Source organism: Vigna unguiculata, chromosome 9 (genome assembly GCF_037176805.1).
Source record: "Vigna unguiculata cultivar grain cowpea cultivar isolate G323 ecotype 2 chromosome 9, ASM3717680v1, whole genome shotgun sequence".
NCBI classification, from domain to species: domain Eukaryota; kingdom Viridiplantae; phylum Streptophyta; class Magnoliopsida; order Fabales; family Fabaceae; genus Vigna; species Vigna unguiculata.
The window spans coordinates 31,027,809-31,048,124 of NC_140800.1; the positions used below are offsets into that span (position 1 = coordinate 31,027,809).

The 20,316-nt window shown below is 32.0% G+C and overlaps 1 protein-coding gene and 2 non-coding genes across 3 annotated transcripts; 1 reads left to right on the top strand and 2 right to left on the bottom strand.

Annotated features, from left to right (window-relative positions):
- Nucleotides 1–15,979: 15,979 nt before the first annotated feature.
- LOC114164649 (citrate-binding protein-like) lies at nt 15,980–17,389 on the top strand. Its single transcript, XM_028049386.2, has 2 exons — nt 15,980–16,308; nt 16,680–17,389. The coding sequence occupies exons 1-2, from the start codon at nt 16,042–16,044 to the stop codon at nt 17,061–17,063; spliced, it is 651 nt and encodes a 216-aa protein (XP_027905187.2). The 5' UTR covers nt 15,980–16,041; the 3' UTR covers nt 17,064–17,389.
- A 1,872-nt stretch (nt 17,390–19,261) lies between these two features.
- On the bottom strand, nt 19,262–19,335 carry TRNAI-AAU (transfer RNA isoleucine (anticodon AAU)). The gene has a single exon. It is a non-coding gene; the product is annotated as a tRNA-Ile (tRNA).
- A 440-nt stretch (nt 19,336–19,775) lies between these two features.
- On the bottom strand, nt 19,776–19,849 carry TRNAI-AAU (transfer RNA isoleucine (anticodon AAU)). The gene has a single exon. It is a non-coding gene; the product is annotated as a tRNA-Ile (tRNA).
- Nucleotides 19,850–20,316: the final 467 nt, after the last annotated feature.

Here is a 20,316-nt window from a genome sequence, read left to right on the forward strand (position 1 = left end):
AAATAAATTAATAGAAGAATTGTGACCAAAGAGTGTTCCTCCTAATCTTAATAAAGGTTTCAAGTTGAAAAAAGAAAATAAGGGGTGAGGCTACTCACATATCAACGTGCATCTACACAATATACAGTGGTGGAATTTGAATTATACATTTAGGGTATCAAATTAGATTATTTAATATATAAATTATTTTTTTTAATTAAATATAAAAAAATTTCATTTCCTATACTTAAAAGTATTTTCATACAGTAATTCATTTATACACTTCTAAAATTCTAATATTTCTAATTCATTGAATTCATGGAACATGAGTATTGTAATTTCCATTCCAAATTCAAAGCTATTCAATTCATTCATTATGTAACGGAAAATAAAAAATATATAAATTTCATAATTTAGAGTTATACTAATTTGAAAAAAAAAATATAATTAAGATTAATGTCAATTTCATAAAAAAATCCTTAAAATCATAATTAGTTTCATTAATTTGGAAAAAACTTAATTTGAAAAAAATATTAGAAAAATCATACATCTAAAATACATAGATCATAAAATATTAATCTTGATTCAAGAGATATAGTAGCGTCATAAAAATCATTCTCTATTAAATATTTCATACGTCGCTTTACCCTCTTTTTTTTTTCTACTCTGACATTTTCTTAATAACTTACTCAGATAGAATATTATGACCAGAGACAAAACCTTAATATCTTTTATTAATTAATATCCATCAAATTTAGTTTTATTTTATTTTAATTTATTTTTAAATAATAAAGATATATAAATAAATAATATATATAAATAAAAAGATAAAAAAATTTCTAAAATTTAATATAAATAATATAATAATATATAAATCTAATTTAATATATATATATATATATATATATATATATATATATATAAAATAAAAAAATAATGGGGAGCAGTGGCTCTGTGTTATTATGAACTTCTGCCACTGCGTCTATGTGCAAAATTCATGCCATATTGATCCCAAGTCCCTATATTAAGTAGAAGAAAATTTGTAACAATTAATTTTACTTATTCGTTAAAAATATTAAATAAATAAATTATTATAGTAAACTTAAGATGAAAATTGTAATGCTCCACTTAATTAATAATGTAAATAAAAGAAGCGTCACACTAGAATAGTATCGTAGCACAGTCACGGAGTTTAAAAGTAACTCTATACAAATCTCCAAAACGCGTAACGGAGTCAAACTGAACCAGGTATAAATATTCTATAGTAAACAAATTGGAATTTAAAGGGTAGAGATACTACATGGGCCGTGGCCCTAAAAGAAAATCCACAAAACAGGATCCAGCCTAGGCGAGCTACGTAGCGGAATCACCATTCCCCTGTTGACCGCGAGAACCTCTCGCATCTGCTCACATCAATAAATTGATGATCATCGCAAAAGAGAAGAATCACATACAAGACAATCAAACAAGCAAAGGGTAAGGTAGAGCCAAAAAGATTTTATCATGCAATCAGATATGCCTTCACAGTCTAATATACATATATCATCCAAGCATGTTATGACCTTCCAATCAATACACTAAGACTCGACTCGACTAATCCAGATGTTAGAAATATTTTAATATAATTTAAAAAATAAATAATTAAAATAAAAATTCTACTGTTACTTATGTTTTTATAGACCTTTATTTTATGGGTTAATGTCATTTATGGCTAACGACTATATTCTTATTACTATTTACTTCTTTGTCTCATTTTTTCTACCTATAAATACCACATAGGTGCATGGGGAAAGACAACAAGAGTACATCAACAACAACAGAGAAAATAAACACTAGAGTCTTTCTTAAAAGTGTTATTCTTTTCTTCTCTATATTATCTTTAAGACAATGGTGTTCATAAGGTTCGAAGATCCTTCACTGCACTCGATCGATCTGATGGCTTGTTGTATCTTGGGGGAGAAACGCATATGATTTGAAACACATATGAGTGTGTATTTGTTTAACCCTGTGCAGTAGGGACGTTTTCTCTCTAAGGATAGCGCTATGCATGCCTCAACCCAGGATATTTCTACTCCTTACCTTTTATCTTTTATTTATTATTGTTATTATAATTGTTGATCTTTGATTAAAATTCATTATTTTATATATTGTCTTAGTATTATTATTGATTTAATAATTATTATTATATACATATAACCTGATCGAATTTAGCGGATGCTTGTACTTGTGGTGGATACCTTTGCTCACCCCCGAGCTATGTGTTACAAGTGTTATAATGAATCAATTCCATCACACACAAGGTTATCCCTTAATGAGTTTCAGGCCTCCTACTACTCTCACCACAAGAGTCAGCCCGCTCTAAGTGAGAGTAACTGACTCCTTAGAGTGTCAGGATGCAATCCTTACCTTGAATCCTTACCAAGTTATATAGATGGGGCACCACCATGGACACCCACTAACAGGGGCCATGGAATTACGTCCCGACCACTGAAGCACGACCCTGAAATCCCACCTAGAGATTTTCAAGGAATTATGCACTGACACAGACCAAGCATACCAGACCAATCAAGAAAGGTTTATCACACATATACATATACATCACATATCAACTCTTTATAATTCACCTCTTTCATTTCTTTCCCAGTGGTTCCATACCCTTTCATTACTCTCAAACCATAGTTGTGGAATTTCATCTCATGCCAATACCATGCCACTTTAACACCAACCATCTCATGTGTTTCACATGTCGAGATCATGAAATCATATCAATCCAATTTATAACCAAACCTTATCTCATGCATTTCATTTCGCAAGTCTCATACATTATATAGGGTACATCATAAATCAAACATTTCATTTAGCCAAGTGAAGGAAACAACACAACTCGTCGCAGATCTCGCTCAAGCCAAGAGTCCTCGCTAAGGCGAGAGGAGTGCCCTCACTTAGGCGGTGGACCCTCGCTTTGGTGAGATCACGACAGGGCATGGGGAGGCTTTCGCATGGCTCGCTTAGGCGAGCCCTCCTCGCCTGAGCGAGACAACCCCTCGCCCAAAGGTGAGGTTCCTCACTTGGGCTAAAACAGGAGCAACATTCCCAGAGCTCTCACGCGTCCTCGCTTAGGCGAGCGTCTCTCGCCTGAGCGAGATAATGTCTCGCTCAAAACAAGGGCTTCCGCCTGAGCGAGAGCTCGAGTGCAGCTCTGATCTGTTCCTGCAAGTCTCGCCTAGGTGAGACAGGCTCGCTTGGGCGAGTGTGTCGAACCTCGCCACTTTTTCTCCCTACCACATTCATATTTCATACCCAAACAAAAATGCTAACCAGCTCATACATCCACAGCAGCATACAACTCAACCAATCATGAAACAAACGCAAAACAACCATAATCACACCAACAAACATGAGGGTTCTAGCTTCCCTTAACTGAAAAGGGTTTAGCAGGGGACCTCGACACCACAAGAGTGAGCACATCAGCTCCGGAATAGTTTAGGAAACTGGAAAAACTAGGGGTGGGCATGGATTGGATTTTTAATGATCCAATCCACATCCATTTTAGATCTAAATAATTGGATTAAATTTTTGACCAAAATCCAATTTTTTAGCAAAAGTAGTTTGGATGTTTTAAAAATCCATATCCAAATATTTGGATCAAGATTTAAATCCAATCCAAATATTTGGACAGAGTTCAAAATCCATAATCCATTTTTTTATAAAAGAACTTTAAATTGAATTTTTTAAAACTTGTATCATTAAGGCCTGGATGCCTCGGATGGGCCTAACGACCTAGACGGGCCCAATGACCAGGACGACCCAAATGGGCCGGACAACCAGAACGAGCTCGATGACCTGGACGGGCCAGACAACCCGGACGGGCCCGACAACACGAACATGCTCGACAACGCGAACAGGTTGGATGACCCGAATGGGCTCGATGACCCGGACGGACCAGACGACCCGATCGAACCCGTCCAAATAGTCAGGCACAATCGGGTAGTCGTGCACGTTTGAGTCGTCAGGCTCGTCAAGCCCATCCGGGTCATCGGGCATGTCCAGGTCGTCAGGCCAGTTCAGGTCGTCGAGCCCGTCCGGGTCGTAGGGCTCGTCTAGGACGTCGAGCCCGTATGGGTCGTAGAGCACGTCCGGGTCGACACGCTCGTTCGTGTAATCGTGCCATCTGGGTTGTAAGGCCTGTGTAGGTCATTAGGCTCGTCTGGGTCGTTGGGCCCGTCCGAGTCGTCAGGTCTGCCTGGATCATCGGGCCCATCCGAGTCGTCCGGCTCGTTCGTCGTTATGCCCATCCGGGTCGTAAGGCCCATGTAGGTCGTCAGACCTGTCCGGGTCGTTTGGCCCGTCTGGGTCGCTGGACCCGTCCAGGTCATCCGCCCCATCCGGGTCTTCGAGCCCGTTGGGTTCGTCTAGGTCTTTGGGCTTGCCTAACTCGTTCGAGTCTTTGGGCTGCCTGACCTGTTTTCGTCATTGGTCCTGCCTGGTCCTTTCGGGTCTTCGGGCCCGCCTTACCCGTTCGATTCTTCGAGTCCGCCTGACTCGTTTGGGTCATCGGGCCCGCCTGACCTGTTCGGGTCTTTGGGCCTGCCTGATCCGTTCGGTTCTTCGAGCCCGCTTGACCCATTCGGGTCTTCGGGCCCACCTGGCTCATCTGGTCATTGGGCTCGCCTGCCCCGTTCGGATCATCGGGCTCAGTTGAATTTTTTGAATCGTTGGGCTCGATTGACTCGTTCGATTTGTCGGGCCTGCCTAGCCGGTTCATATCTTTAGGCCTACCCAACCTCTTATGGTCGTCGGGCTTGCCCGATCCGTATAGGTCGTCGGGCAAGGCCTGTCCATGTCTGAATTTAGCATACTCCATCTCAACCTTTAGTCTAACCCAACTAAAAATTTAAATTGAAAATTTGGATTGGATTTTTTAGATTATCCATATTTAAAAATCTTGATTTATAAAATGGATATCCAATCCATAAAATATATAAAATGTAGATTAGATTGAAATCCAGATCCATTAAATGGATTATAAATGGATTGGATTTTTAATAAAATGGATTATAAATGGATTGGATTGGAGCAAAAGTGGATTGGATCAATAGAATTAGATTTTTTGCCCACCCCTAGGAAAAATAGTGGAATAAAACATAAGATGAGCTCCCTACAGAACCCTAACTGGGAAAATACGAAAACATAACGAGGGAGGGATGGTACGAGACGAAGGGTAACTTACGTTGAGTAGGAAAGAGCTCGAACGAACTTGACAACGGTGAGGAAACAAACCCTAACAGAGGGGTTGACGACTGCAGTTCAAGATTCTCTGAAAGAAGTAAAAAGTGTGAGTTAGGACAGACTTAAGAGTGAGTTTTATCCTTTGGACCAACCTTTAGGCCTAACAATTTTTAAGGTAGCCCTTAAAATATTAGAAAAAAAACTGGACCTTAAAAAATAGAAATAAAGACTAATCTCTGACTATTGTCTAGAATTTATAAAATTCGGTCCATCACAGAATTATTTTATAATAAATGGATCGTAGATTTTGTGATATTATAGTATAAAAAATTATGCAGCAACTCTCAAACTAATAACTTTAAACACTAAAAGAAAACTTTGAGTGATAAATTCTATAAATTAATTTTGAGATCAAATTTTTAATTAAAGACAATTTTTTTGTTAATAAAATTTTTAATAATTAATGTTAGTGACTAAATTAAAATAAAAATTATTTTACTTATCAAATTAATTATAATTTTTTAAAATTATTTTAATCATCATTTTTTATTTATAAATTAATATTTAAATTAGTTATTATAATAACTAATTATTTTTTATTATTATAAATTTTATTGTTTAAAGATTTTCTTGTCCCGAAAACTTATCGATAAAAATTATATCTTTAGAAATAACTGATTGAGCTTTAGACATTTCACTTTATTCCACATATTTGAATACATTTATAATAATAAATATATTTTTGTCAAAAAAAACTCGAAAAAGAAGTACAATGATTTAATAATTATTTTTGAAAGTGTAATCGGCGAAATATATTTGTATCGTTTCTTCACTCATGACACGTTAATATGATATGGAGTAAAAACAAATAAATATTGTTATTTTGAGAAATAAATCTCTGCCTCGTGAATGAAAGATACTCTGTATTTATCCAAAAGAAAAAAAATATCTTATATATGCAATGGGACATCTCTTGTAATTAGTGTTTGGTCAAAAAGTAAAAGGTAGTTGATGGCTTTCGAATGCAATTAGGAATTTGGGAGGGGTCTTCTCTCATACTCGTGTTGACTCTACCTACAATAATGATAACAAACAAAAATGCTAGTCGGTGTCTGAAACTTTTTAAAGTATAATTAATAAATTTTAAATTTCGTAAAAGTATAAATAATTATAATATTAAATAAATTATAATTTGTAATAATTAATGTATTTTTATTTTATTCAGAAGATAAAAATATTCATAAATATTATATATATATATATATATATATATATATATATATATATATATATATATATATATATATATATATATATATATATATATATATATATATTTAGAGATGTAAAAAAAATTATACTCGTAAATATCTCTGGATAAAATCCGTAATGAGTAGAAAATTGATATTGTAAATGGATATCCGCTGGTAACAGGTACAAATATCATTTATACCCGCATGTTAACGGGATAGGTACAAGTATCATAATATTTGTATCCGTAGGTACCCATATTCGCTATATTTTAATTTAAATTAAAAGAATTAAAAAAATATGATTAAAACATTAACATATTGAATTTAAATGAGTTATTTTTTATCAATTAGTCTTAAAAAATCTCTATTTCTTTGTAAATTGTCAGTCAACACTATTTACATAAATTATTTGCACTTTGTTTGAAATTTATAAATGTTATGCATTGTATTTTTATTTGAATTTATTGTTAAAATATAATGTTAAATATTAATTTTTTTTTGTAAATATCCACGGGTACATATGGATATTCGTAGATATTAAAAAAAATATACGGGTACCCGCATAACGGATAACCGCACGGATATGAATATATGTATTGGACGAATATTTATCGATAGGATAAGGGAGAGCTATTATTCGTACCCTACTCATCCCCTTGACATCCTTATCTGTAATTGATAATTTATTTGATAAGAAAGTTAAAAAATAATAAAATAACTATATTTTAATATTGCTAAAAATTAAAATATAATTAAACATAAAAAAAGTTAACAAAAATTAAATATTGTTTGTTTTATAATACAAAAAATATTATGTTAATTATCTTTTATTAAAAAAATATATTTTATTTTCTGTTAATTTAATTTTTTTTACATTTAATTATATTTTAATTTTTAACAACATTAAAATATAAGTTATGTTATTATTTAATTATTTTTTAACTTTTTTTTTGTGTAACCAAAAATTATCAATTATAAATTTATAACACTGAAAAATATTTTTATCTTTTAAATAAAATAAAAATACACTAATAATTATTCAGGTAGAAATTCATTTAATATTTCAACTTTTACAAAATCCAATACTCTTTCATTATATCTTAAAAGAGTGTGCTTAGCATGATCCCGATAAAAAAAAAAAAAAAGTGAGAATGATGCATGATTGAAAGGATATGAGGTGAGTCCTTTCTCCTCTTAAAGTACATATTAATTAGAAAACATTAATGTTAAGAATCAACTTTCTCTATCCATTGTGTGATTACAAGGGCAACTTGAGATGATGATATTTTATAACAATCTATAATGTGAGTATCACTATAGCACCATATGCATGCATTATTGAAACCTAGATGACAAGTTAACGCCTCAACTATTTTTGTTGACCACCATTTGGCTTCATGTTTGAAGAGACTTGATACGATTGATTTTGATCATTCGGGTTCGTTCATTTTATTTGAGTTGGTCAAGTAAGTACTAAATGATAAGTCTACTTTATGAATTTCTATTTTACATCTAATTAACCAGTTTTTACTGAATTGGTTCGCTTAAAAATGAAGCACTATTTCTAATCATAGTAACTCTATTTTATGGGAGGATCAATTCCGGTATAAGAATCATTTGCATAAACAAACTATTAAGAAATGCTAAAATAGGTTCTAAACGCTGAGTCAAGTCCATTTGACTTATTATAGGTTTGAATTGGATTGGGTTGAGAAAAATTTAACTTTTTTAGAATATGTTGAATTGAACTCGACTTACTTAATTTACGGGTTAAATGAGTTTGAATTGGGTTAAAGGTGGGTTGACTCACTTAACCCATTAATTTTTTTTTTAATTTTTAATTTTTTTTATTATAGTTATTTATTATTTTTAATTATATAAATACACAATTTCATATTTTGAAATGGTAGAATGTTGTTCAATAATATTTAAATAGTTTAAAAATTGAATTAATTTATTTGTCAAGTTATAATGCAATAAATATATAAAAAATTATAAAAAAGAAATATTCATAAGTGAGTTAATCTACTAACACATAATGGATTAGACAGGATTGTAGAATATTTTATTTACAAAAAAATAAATCAGAATAAATTAATTTTTTTTTAATTTAATCCGTGATAATGTCGAATTAATTTACTTTAACACCGTACTTAAACTCATAATAGGTCGCCAAGATTGACCATTTAACTTCGGAGTAATTAAATTCAAAAGCTGCCGTGTGCTTCAGTGCAGTGTGCAGCAGTTTGTTTTGTAATTAAATAAACAAATTTGTTATAAAATAAAGGTAATAAGAGAGACAAAGGAGAGGAAGAATAGAGAATGAGAGAGTAGGGAGCAACTTCTGTTTTTATGTGTGTCTCATTACTGATAGGACGAGTCCTATTTATAGGTACAATATGGTAACCCAGAAAGGATATAAAATCAAATAGTAAATACAAAATATTACATCATAAAGAGTAATGAATAATATGATTATCAATCATATGAGTGATTGTATAAATCAATGGACGACCATTAATTCATAACACTCCCCCTTGGGTGTCCATTGATAAAAGAATGTGCCTCGTTAAAACCTTACTAGGAAAAACCCTTTGGGATAAAAACCTAGTGAAGGAAAAAGAGTACATCATTCTATATAATATTGTTCTTTGCATCTTCTAATTTCTCCCCCTCATGTAAACTTACATCATTAAGATGGCGGAGTCCAATCCTATGAACCAATTGCTCAAAAGTTCTCCTTGGCAAAGACTTTGTAAATAAATCTGCTAGATTTTCACATGAGCGAATCTTTTGGATCTCTACATCACCATTTCTTTGAAGATCATGAGTGAAAAAGAATTTTGGAAGAATATGTTTTGTTCTGTCTCCTTTAATATATCCTTCTTTCAATTGAGCAATGCATGCACTATTGTCTTCATATATCGTTGTTGGTTTCATTTTTCCCAAGGATAAACCACAAGTTTGTCGCACATGTTGAATTATAGACCTTAACCAAACACATTCACGACTTGCCTCATGTAATGCTAAAATTTCTGCATGATTTGACGATGTTGCTGTTATTGTTTGTTTCACAGATCGCCATGAAATCGCTGTGCCACCACATGTGAACAAATATCCTGTTTGTGATCGACCATTATGAGGATCTGATAAATAACCTGCATCTGCATAACCCATTAGATCTAATTTTGAATCATTTGGGTAAAACAAGCCCATATTCATAGTGCCTTTAAGGTAACGGAGTATTTGTTTTACTCCATTCCAATGTCTTCTTGTAGGTGAAGAACTATATCTTGCTAACAAATTTACAGCAAATGCTATATCGGGTCGAGTATAATTAGCAAGATACATTAGTGCTCCTATAGCACTAAGATATGGTACTTCAGGACCAAGTAGTTCTTCATCTTTTTCTTGAGGTCTAAAAGGGTCTTTATCAACATCTAATGACCTCACCACCATTGGAGTGCATAGTGAATGTGATTTGTCCATATAGAACTTTTTAAGCACTTTCGTTATATAAGCTTCTTGATGTACAAGAACACCTTTGTTTAAATACTCAATTTGTAATCCCAAACAAAACTTTGTCCTTCCAAGATCCTTCATCTCAAATTCTTTCTTTAAACAATCAATTGCCTTTGTGAGCTCATTAGGAGTTCCAACTATGTTTATGTCATCTACATAAACAGCAATTATGGCAAATTCATTCTCGGATCTTTTCATATAAATACAAGGACAAATAGGGTCATTTTTATACCCTTCCTTTAATAAGTACTCACTTAGACGGTTATACCACATACGTCCTGATTGTTTCAATCCATAAAGGGACTTATTCAATTTTATTGAATAATCCTTTTTAGAATTTGCTTTGTTGGGCACATTAAATCCTTCAGGGAGTTTCATATAAATATCATTTTCCAAAGAGCCATACAAATAGGCTGTAACAACATCCATGAGGTGCAAATTCAAACCTTCTTGTGCAACAAGGCTAATTAAATATCTAAATGTTGTTGCATCCAATACTGGAGAATATGTCTCCTCAAAATCAATACCAGGTCTTTGTGAAAAACCTTGAGCAACTAACCGTGCTTTGTATCTAACAATTTCACCATTCTCATTTCGTTTTTGTACAAAAACCCATCTGTACCCAATAGGTTTTACACCCTCAGGTGTGCGAACTACAGGTCCAAAAACCTTTCGTTTAGCAAGCGAATCTAATTCTGCTTGGATTGCATCTTTCCATTTTGGCCAATCATTTCTTTGCCGACAATCTTCAATTGTCATTGGTTCTTGATCATCATTGTCACTTATGACATCCTTTGCTACATTATATGCAAAAACCTCGTCAATATTGACTTTATTTCGATTCCATATTTTATGATTCATGACATAATTTATTGAGATCTCATCATTTTCAACAATTTCAGGTACCTGAGGTTCTTCTGGAACCGAATCATTGATTATGTCAAAAGAATCTTTTGGGACTTTTACCCCCTCGATTAGGCCATCTTGCCTTTTTTCCCTTTTTCTCACACGAGGATTTTTATCTTTGGAACCCAAAGGCCTACCACGCTTTAGGCGTGTTTGAGATTCATTTGCTATATTAGATTGTCCAACAGGAATATCAATTCTGATTGGAGTATTAGCAGCGGGTATATGCGACTTAGTTACCCTTTTTGTGTCAGTAAAAGCATCTGGTAATTGGTTGGCCAATTTTTGTAAATGAATTATCCGTTGAACTTCTAGTTCACACTCTTTTGTACGAGGATCAAGATGAGATAATGATAATTCATTCCAACCAATATCTTTTTCCAGTTTCTTTCTTTCTCCCCCTAACGTTGGAAAAATTGATTCATCAAAATGACTATCAGCAAATCGAGCTGTAAATAAGTCACCTGTTGATGGTTCAAGATATTTTATTATCGATGGAGAATCATATCCAACATATATTCCCAAACGTCTTTGAGGACCCATCATAGTCCTTTTTGGTGGGGAAATTGGGACATATACAGCACACCCAAAAATTCTTAAATGAGAAATATTTGGTTGTTGACCAAAAACCAACTGTAAAGGAGAGTATTTGTGATAACTTGTTGGTCTGATGCGAATCAATACTGCAGTATGCAGAATTGCATATCCCCAAGTAGTCATTGGAAGATTAGCTTTCATAAGTAAAGGTCGTGCAATCAATTTTAGACGTTTTATCAATGATTCTGCAAGTCCATTTTGAGTATGAACATGTGCTACTGGATGTTCAACTTCAATTCCAATTGACATACAATACTCATTAAAAGCATGAGATGTAAATTCACCAGCATTATCAAGACGAATTTTCTTAATTGGATAATCTGGGAAGTGGGCTCTTAACTTGATCAATTGTGCTAATAACTTAGCAAATGCTTGATTTCGAGTTGATAGTAAACAAATATGTGACCATCTAGTGGACGCATCAATTAATACCATGAAATATCTAAATGATCCACATGGTGGGTGTATTGGACCACAAATATCACCTTGTATTCGTTCTAAAAATGAGATTGACTCATTTCTAATTTTTTCTGGTGATGGTCTTATTATCAATTTTCCCTGCGAACATGCAGTACATGAGAAATCATTGGACTGAAGAAGCTTTTGACTTTTAAGTGGATGTCCACATGAGTTTTCAGCTATTTTTCGCATCATGATATATCCAGGATGACCCAACCGATCATGCCAAACAAGAAATTCATTCTTATTTGTAAGCTTCTGGCTTACAATAACATGCGTCTCAATCGCATTAATATATGTGTAGTACAAGCCATAAGAGAAGGCTGATAATTTCTCCAATACACATTTTTTATTTGACTCAATTTGAGTGATATAAAGATATTCAACATCTCCTTCATTATTTGTCTCAATATGATATCCATTTAGACGAATATCCTTGAAACTTAATAAGTTTCTATTGGACTTAGGAGAATAAAATGCATTTTTAATATGCAATCTTGTACCTCTTGGCAGAAGTACTGTAGCTCTTCCAGAGCCTTCAATTATATTTGTAGTACCAGAAATAGTACTAACATTGACTTCTCGCATTACCAAAGTAGAGAAAAATTTATTACTCTTGAGAATTGTATGAGTTGTTGCACTATCAGCAAGGCACAGATCCTCATCATTGGTGTTAATGCCAATATTCATTCTTCATATAAACATAAATATCAATATTAGAGATTACTTTGTAAGAGGAGAGAAAGAAAAAAAAAAAAAATAAAATAGAGGATTTTATTCATAAAAACATAAAAACTTGTACATATAAAAGCAACATGAATTAAATATAAAACATTGTCTTAAAAATTAATCATAAAATAAAACTATTTTCTAACACTCCCATCACCAATAAGGTGATCAATGCTTCCATCGGGTTTAGAAAAGAAATCACCAATATCAAGATGAGTAGTATCCATATGACCATAATCAGAATCACCATCTTCATAAGCAAAGTGTGTTTCTACATTCTTCTTTTTAAGTGATTCTTGGTAGAGTTCAACAAGATGCTTTGGTGTATAACAGGCACGGGTCCAATGACCTTTACTACCACAACGGTAACATATATTTTCAGCCTTTTTGCCATTATTTTCACCCCTTTCTTTTTCCTTTTTCGCATTCTTGTTCCACTTCTGTTGATGAAGTTTCTCTTTGAAAATTTCCTTTATAACCATGTCCACGACCATGATTAATAGCACGACCACGACCACGACCATGGCTACGACCACGGCCAAAATTACGACCACGATTATTATTATGGTCTTGACCTCGTCCATGATTATATGGATCAGATGTTGCTGCATTCACTTCTGGGAATGGAGCAGAACCAGTTGGTCGGGCCTCATGATTTTTCATCAAGAGCTCATTATTTTGTTCAGCCACAAGAAGGCATGAAATCAATTCATAATATTGATTGCTCCATTCACTTCTGGGAATGGAGCAGATTAGGCGGATCTCATGATTTTTCATCAAAAGCTTTATTGCTTTGTCCAGCCAGCCATGCATAGGCATGAAATAAATTCACAATATTTGTGAAGTCTCTTTTCACAATATTTTTGTTATGAGCAAATTAGTTGCTTTATTTCTTTATTTAATGGTATCCCAATATCCATTGCATCTAAATATATTTCAACATTTAAAATCCAATATAAGGAATTCTTCCTTACAATATCAAGGGTCACAAATCCAAATTTTGCAACGTTTCGCGTGTTTAAAACTAACACATAAAATAATAATATTAATAATAATCATCATCATCAAAATAATAATATTAATAATAATCATCGTCATAATAAAAATATTATGACAGAGAATTTTGCAACGTTTCGCGTGTTTAAAACTAGCACATAAAATATTAATATAATCAAATTTCATGTATGAAATTATTAAAATCAAATAATAATAATAATAATAATATGACAGAGAAAAATAAATCAAACAATTATCATTACACAAAAAAAAGAAAATGAGATAAAGTTTGTGAATGAGAAAAAGATTAGAAAGAACCTCGGTTAAGGAATATAGAGCGTTGTTCTTAGGGAGAAAAAAAAAATATGCCTTCACGCTCAGTTGGATAACCCTCGTGCTGATAACGTGTTATAAAATAAAGGTAATAAGAGAGACAAAGGAGAGGAAGAATAGAGAATGAGAGAGTAGGGAGCAACTTCTGTTTTTATGTGTGTCTCATTACTGATAGGACGAGTCCTATTTATAGGTACAATATGGTAACCCAGAAAGGATATAAAATCAAATAGTAAATACAAAATATTACATCATAAAGAGTAATGAATAATATGATTATCAATCATATGAGTGATTGTATAAATCAATGGACGACCATTAATTCATAACAAAATTGACATTCTATCATCATTTTGTTGCACATATTTAAATGTTTGCATCAAATAATTTATGGTAAAATATAATGCTTAAATACACAATTCAAAAATTCAAAAACTTGATAAAAATAATTTGATCATTTAACATAAATCATTTTAAATTCATAATACTATTGTTTTTAACGATCTCATTTACTTATATATATATATATATATATATATATATATATATATATATATATATATATATATATTATCTTATTTGTCAGTGAATGTCTCATAAATCTTTATTTTTATTGATAGATGTAATATAATATATTGTTTTTATTTCTAATTATACAAGAAATTGATGTTAATAGAATTTCAAGACTTAATTTCGTAAACCTATTATGTATATATTTCAATTTCAAAAAAAATTACATTTTGACGACCGTGGTGTTATAACTATTTAACTGCTCTAACAATAATAAAATATTAAATTAATTATTAAAATATAAATTAAAAAATGAATAAAAATTATTATAGGATGTTGGTATAATTTTGTTAACATATCATTATTCCAATAATAATTTCTTAATGTAGGAGGTACTGATATATCATAAAAAATAACAATATCCAATTGTTTTATATTATTTGTAATTAGCATAAACAAAAGAGCTATTGTACTGTGTAGTAGTTTTTAAATATTTTTTAATGTATTATAAATTAATAATATATGTAAATGTATTAAGTTAATACATAAGAAAAAGATAATGAAAATATCAAAAATAGTAAAAACTACAAATATAATAAAAAACTGAAAAAAAAGAAATATGTGACAATTTTATACAAACTATTTCAAAATAGTAGTTACTTATAAAAAAATTTAGTTAATTTTTTTTTAAATCAGTTAATAATTATATTATAAAAGAAACTAAAAATAAAAATAATCTATACAAAAATATACAAAAAAGAGGTATCTCATCATATATAAGTATATAAATATATTGGTATAGATGTCTCTATCTTCATTTTAAGTGAAATTGCATAAATTCCTTTTGAATTATTTTACTACTTAATAAATTAGTGTTTAAAATTATAAATTATATTTGATTAACTAATGATTAGATTTATAACTTTACATTGAATATATAATGCTCTTTTGAAAAGAAAAATATATTTTGACATCACTGTTCATTAAAAATATATATCCATTTTTCTTAGTAAATAAAATATTATACGTAATAAAATAATAATTGTACATTGAATGTGATTTTTTTTTTCAATCATAATCCTTTTAAAAGTGAAAACTGTATGGTGTATTGATACATCGGTAAGTCATAAATTGATCATAATTAGATAATAAGGTTTTTTTTTTAATTTTTTTATTTTTATTCATAAGGTAAGATAATTAAGTTTTGTATGCTTTAACTATAATTGCAATGAAAAAGTGTAAAATTTATAAGTTAAAGTTATGTTACAAAAAAAACTAATTTATTTTACTTGAATTTCCTTTCGTTAATTATAAGCCCTCCTTGAAATCCCAAGTGTCGTTTTCATAGTTTTAAACGATAAGTTAAGAGATGCATGAATGAGAAATGAATAAAGATGCAATGTGATGTGAAGCATTTGAGTATGAATAATATGTTGTATAAATACTCATGTCCATGAAACCTTCCTCGAATATACTACCCACTTTACAACATTGGGGGAAAAAGAAGTAACCATCTTCATCTGCAACAATGGTGTCCCACCCCATTTTCCATCAAACCCTTGTGTTATTTCTCCTCTGTGTCACAACTCTTTCCTTGGTTGCTGCCGATCCCACAGATGGCTTCACCCAACTTTCATTAACTAGTTCCAACTTTCAGGTCCAAAAGCCTTATGATGTTTCACAAGGCGACCGTTACACCTTTATAAATGGAGTGCACAGACTTTGGGTATACAACTCAGACAAGCCTCACACCACTACCAGCCAAACAGCACCACGAACTGAGATTCGTATCACGGTATAGGACTAACTTCCACCTATTTCCCTATCCATCATACTCTTCATAATCATGAATCATAATCATCTTGCAGTGAAGTATACCCACTAAGCTTCAAATGATTGTCTCATGAATATCATTTTTCATTTATATTCATTTATGTTTGATTTATACATATAACATTAGTCTTTTACATACGAGTTATTTTATACAACGTTTAACCAAAAAACTTAAAACAATAAGGCGGTTGGACTTTCATCTTATATAGTCTTTAGTTTTTTCTATTTTATTTAATGTGGAATTTTAACTCACACTTTAACTATTCTCTCACACTTGAACTATTAACAACAATTTACATCCTAGAAAAATCCTGAATAAATTTGACTTTGCAGGGGTACGATTATACATCTGGTGTGTGGCAATTTGAAGGGCATTTCTACGTCCCCAGTGGCACAACCGGGACATGCATCCAACAAGTGTTCGGTGGAGCCACCCATGCCACAACCTCTCAGACTAGGGTCTATGGTGGATCTCTCACTCACTACCAGTCAACTACTCTACAACAAAACATCTATAATAAGTGGCACCGTTTCAATGTCATCCATGACGTGGGTGCCAACAACGTGAAGATTTATATCGACGGGATCCGGAAATTTAATGGAAATGGTCGTGGAGCCGGCGTTCACTACATGAAGTTTGGGGTTTACGCACAGGAAGGTGCTTCCCCCTATATGGAATCTCGATGGAGGGATATCAAGCTTTTTAGAAGATATTAGAGATTGAATTAGCTTTTGTTTCAGTTCCAAGTTCTATAATAAGGCAAGCAAAGAACTTGTTTAATTAGTTATGTGATCCTAAATAATTTACTTGGACTGAGAGAAGCAATGTTTAGAAATCCATATCCTAATCCTAGGTTACCCATCTACCTCGTCATTGGTTGTTATAATCTTGTAGTGGTGTCCGTTGTCCTTTCATACTTATACTTCATATTAACCGTTGCGAGAAACTATTTACTCGTCATTTAAAACTTCCTCGATAAACATTTACACAACACACGAAAAACAAGAAAAAAAATTATATATATAGCTATTTATGAAACTTTCTTCTCTAATAGGTGGCAAATGGAGTACGAATTATCACACTCTCGAATCTTAACCGTGGTTGATGCATTGACTTTATCAACATAGTCATGGATTTCATCGCAAGGCCCGCTAGATTCGTCATTACAACATGTATAGTTTTCCCAAGTACCTACATAGAAAACTAAGTAATAAATTCATACCTACACCAAATGAACACATCCATCTACATGGCAATTTGTTTTACTTCCTCCTCTCTTAAATAAGAAAGAACAACACCTTAATTTAATTTTCTAAGACCTTCAATATCATCTACAACCTTAAACAAAATTGGGAAAATCCTTACCATTACGATTTGACAATAAAAATTCAGAGATGCCCAACAATATATAAACCTTACAAAATTTAGGTACAAAAATTTCCTTACAATTTTACAAAAGGAAGTCATAGAACATTTTTAAATCAATGTTGTTAGTTTTAAACATCTTTCCACAATTACTGTCCACTTATATTTCTTTAAATTGTATTTTGGACCAACCACCCTAAGCCAAAGTCCTAAACAAACATCTACTAAAGAAAATTGAATAAATTGGGATCTAATTTCAAAACATCTACTCCTTTCATCCCACTTAGAACATAATTTACTAAGAAGGTTCTTAGATAATTTCGTAGACTCCTTCAATAGTGTAAATCATCCAAAACACGTTCTTTCAATAAAAAAATTCTCTTATGCTCTTAACTGCCTATTAATAGACCCAACATATTTTATTCCACATGAATGCCTCAAATGTATCTACAAACGTCAACAAACAACTGTAGTAATAGGACTTATTCAATTCTCAAATACAAATAAAATGTATCATAGCGACATAGACCTTATTCTTAATGGAGCAATTACCATATTCAATATCCTTACTCATTATAGATAACTTGAAACACTAACCAAGTCACTCAAAACAGAAACTAACCAGATGTAATAAAAACTCAATACTTTCACCAAATTAGAAACCAACAACATAAACCAATTAGACATGCCATACAACAACATCACCAAAATCAATAATATACAATAACATGGCATAAATGACAGAACACGATAGAATCAACAAAATAAATCAAACTAGGGGTTGAACAATTCCTAAAATAATGCCAAAGTATTAAACACCAAAAAAAGACTATTTATGTGGCAAATGTATTGCAACTTTTTTCATATATATAATATATGACTTTCTACAAATACAGTTAAACATCAACTTTTATCCACAAAGTGTGTATACATTTGTAATCAAACAATCCATCTAGAAAAATTTGTATATACACCTTTAACATTTGTGACCATTGCAAAAAAGTGTAAATAAACAACTCCATCAATGTCTAAGAATATCCACTACAAAACTCATGAAGCACAAATTCAGTGTGCATATTTTGGTCATAGAAAACTCAGACACATAAATGTGTTTCCTAAATGGTCCGAGTTCATGTTGTAGTGGTAATAGAGTGTTCCATAACAAAGTCATATATCATATACAATGATACTTTGATCAACACGAACCATAACAAAGGATCCAAAAAATCAGGGGATTTAAAGAAAACCCTAAACACAACTAAAAACAAACCACTCCAAAACAAAAATGGCGAAAGGATGAAACTTTACCTCCAAGATGAAAAAAAACCACTGCTAAAAGAACGAAAGTCCCCCCAATGAAAGAAAACCCACCCTCGTTGACCAATAAACCCTAATTGAGAACAGAAGTGGAAGGCAAAAGAAGCCAAAGAGGACATAAGCTTTTCATGAAGAAACTAATGGAAACAGGAACTTTGAACTAAATAAAACAAAATAAAAAAAGATGAGAAAGGAAGCAAACACAATAAGCACATATAAAAAGCATCATATTTGGCCAATGTAGGTCTTGAACCTGCGACCTTCGCGTTATTAGCACGACGCTCTAACCAATTGAGCTAATAAGCCTCGTTAATTGATAAACCCTAATTGAGAACAAAAGCATAAGATAAGAGAAGCCAAAGAGAACATAAGCTTTTCATGAAACTAATGGAAATAGGAACTTTGAACCAAATAAAAAAAAGGATGAGAAGGGAAGCAAACACAATAGGCACATATAAAAAGCATCACATTTGGCCCATGCAGGTCTCGAACTTGCGACTTTCACGTTATTAGCACGATGCTCTAACCAAGTGAGCTAATAGGCCTCATTAACTAATGAACTCTAACTGAGAACAGAAGTGGACGGGAAGAGAATCCAAAGATAACATAAGCTTTTCATGAAGAAACTAATGAAAATAAGAACTTTGAAATGAATAAAACAAAATAAAAAAAAAAAGGATGAGAAGGGAAGCAAACACAATAGGCATACATAAAAAGCATTAAGCATATATAAAAAGCATCACATTTGGCCTATGCAGGTCTCGAACCTGCGACCTTCGCGTTATTAGCACGACGCTCTAACCAACTGAGCTAATAGGCCTCATCAACCAATAACCCCTAACTGAGAACAAAAGCGGAAGGCAAAAGAAGTCAAAGAGAACATAAGTTTTTCATGAAGACTCTATTGGAAATAGGAACTTTGAACCAAATAGAAAAAAATAAAAAAAAGGGATGAAAAGGAAAGCAAACACAATTGGCTCATGCAGGTCTCGAACATGCGACCTTCGTATTATTAGCACAACGCTCTAACCAACTGAGCTAATAGGCCACTTCATCATGTCATTGTTGTTACACATATTATTGTCAGTTTAATAACTTGTGATTCTAGTATACAATTTGATTCTTAAACAATTTAATTTAACATGAGGTTTGAACACAAAATTGATTCACAATATAAGAGTTACTATGATTTTAAAAAGAAAAATCTGTGATTAAACCAATCATACTCTGTGGATAAGACATTTAATAGTTTAATCCCAATTGAAACATCATCAAATAATGATAATA

Excerpts from the sequence above, each read along its gene's own strand:
- LOC114164649 (XM_028049386.2), top strand. The coding sequence starts at position 16,042 with ATGGTGTCCCACCCCATTTTCCATCAAACCCTTGTGTTATTTCTCCTC. Across the intron at positions 16,309-16,679 it reads GAACTGAGATTCGTATCACG|GGGTACGATTATACATCTGG; the intron begins GTATAGGACTAA and ends TTGACTTTGCAG.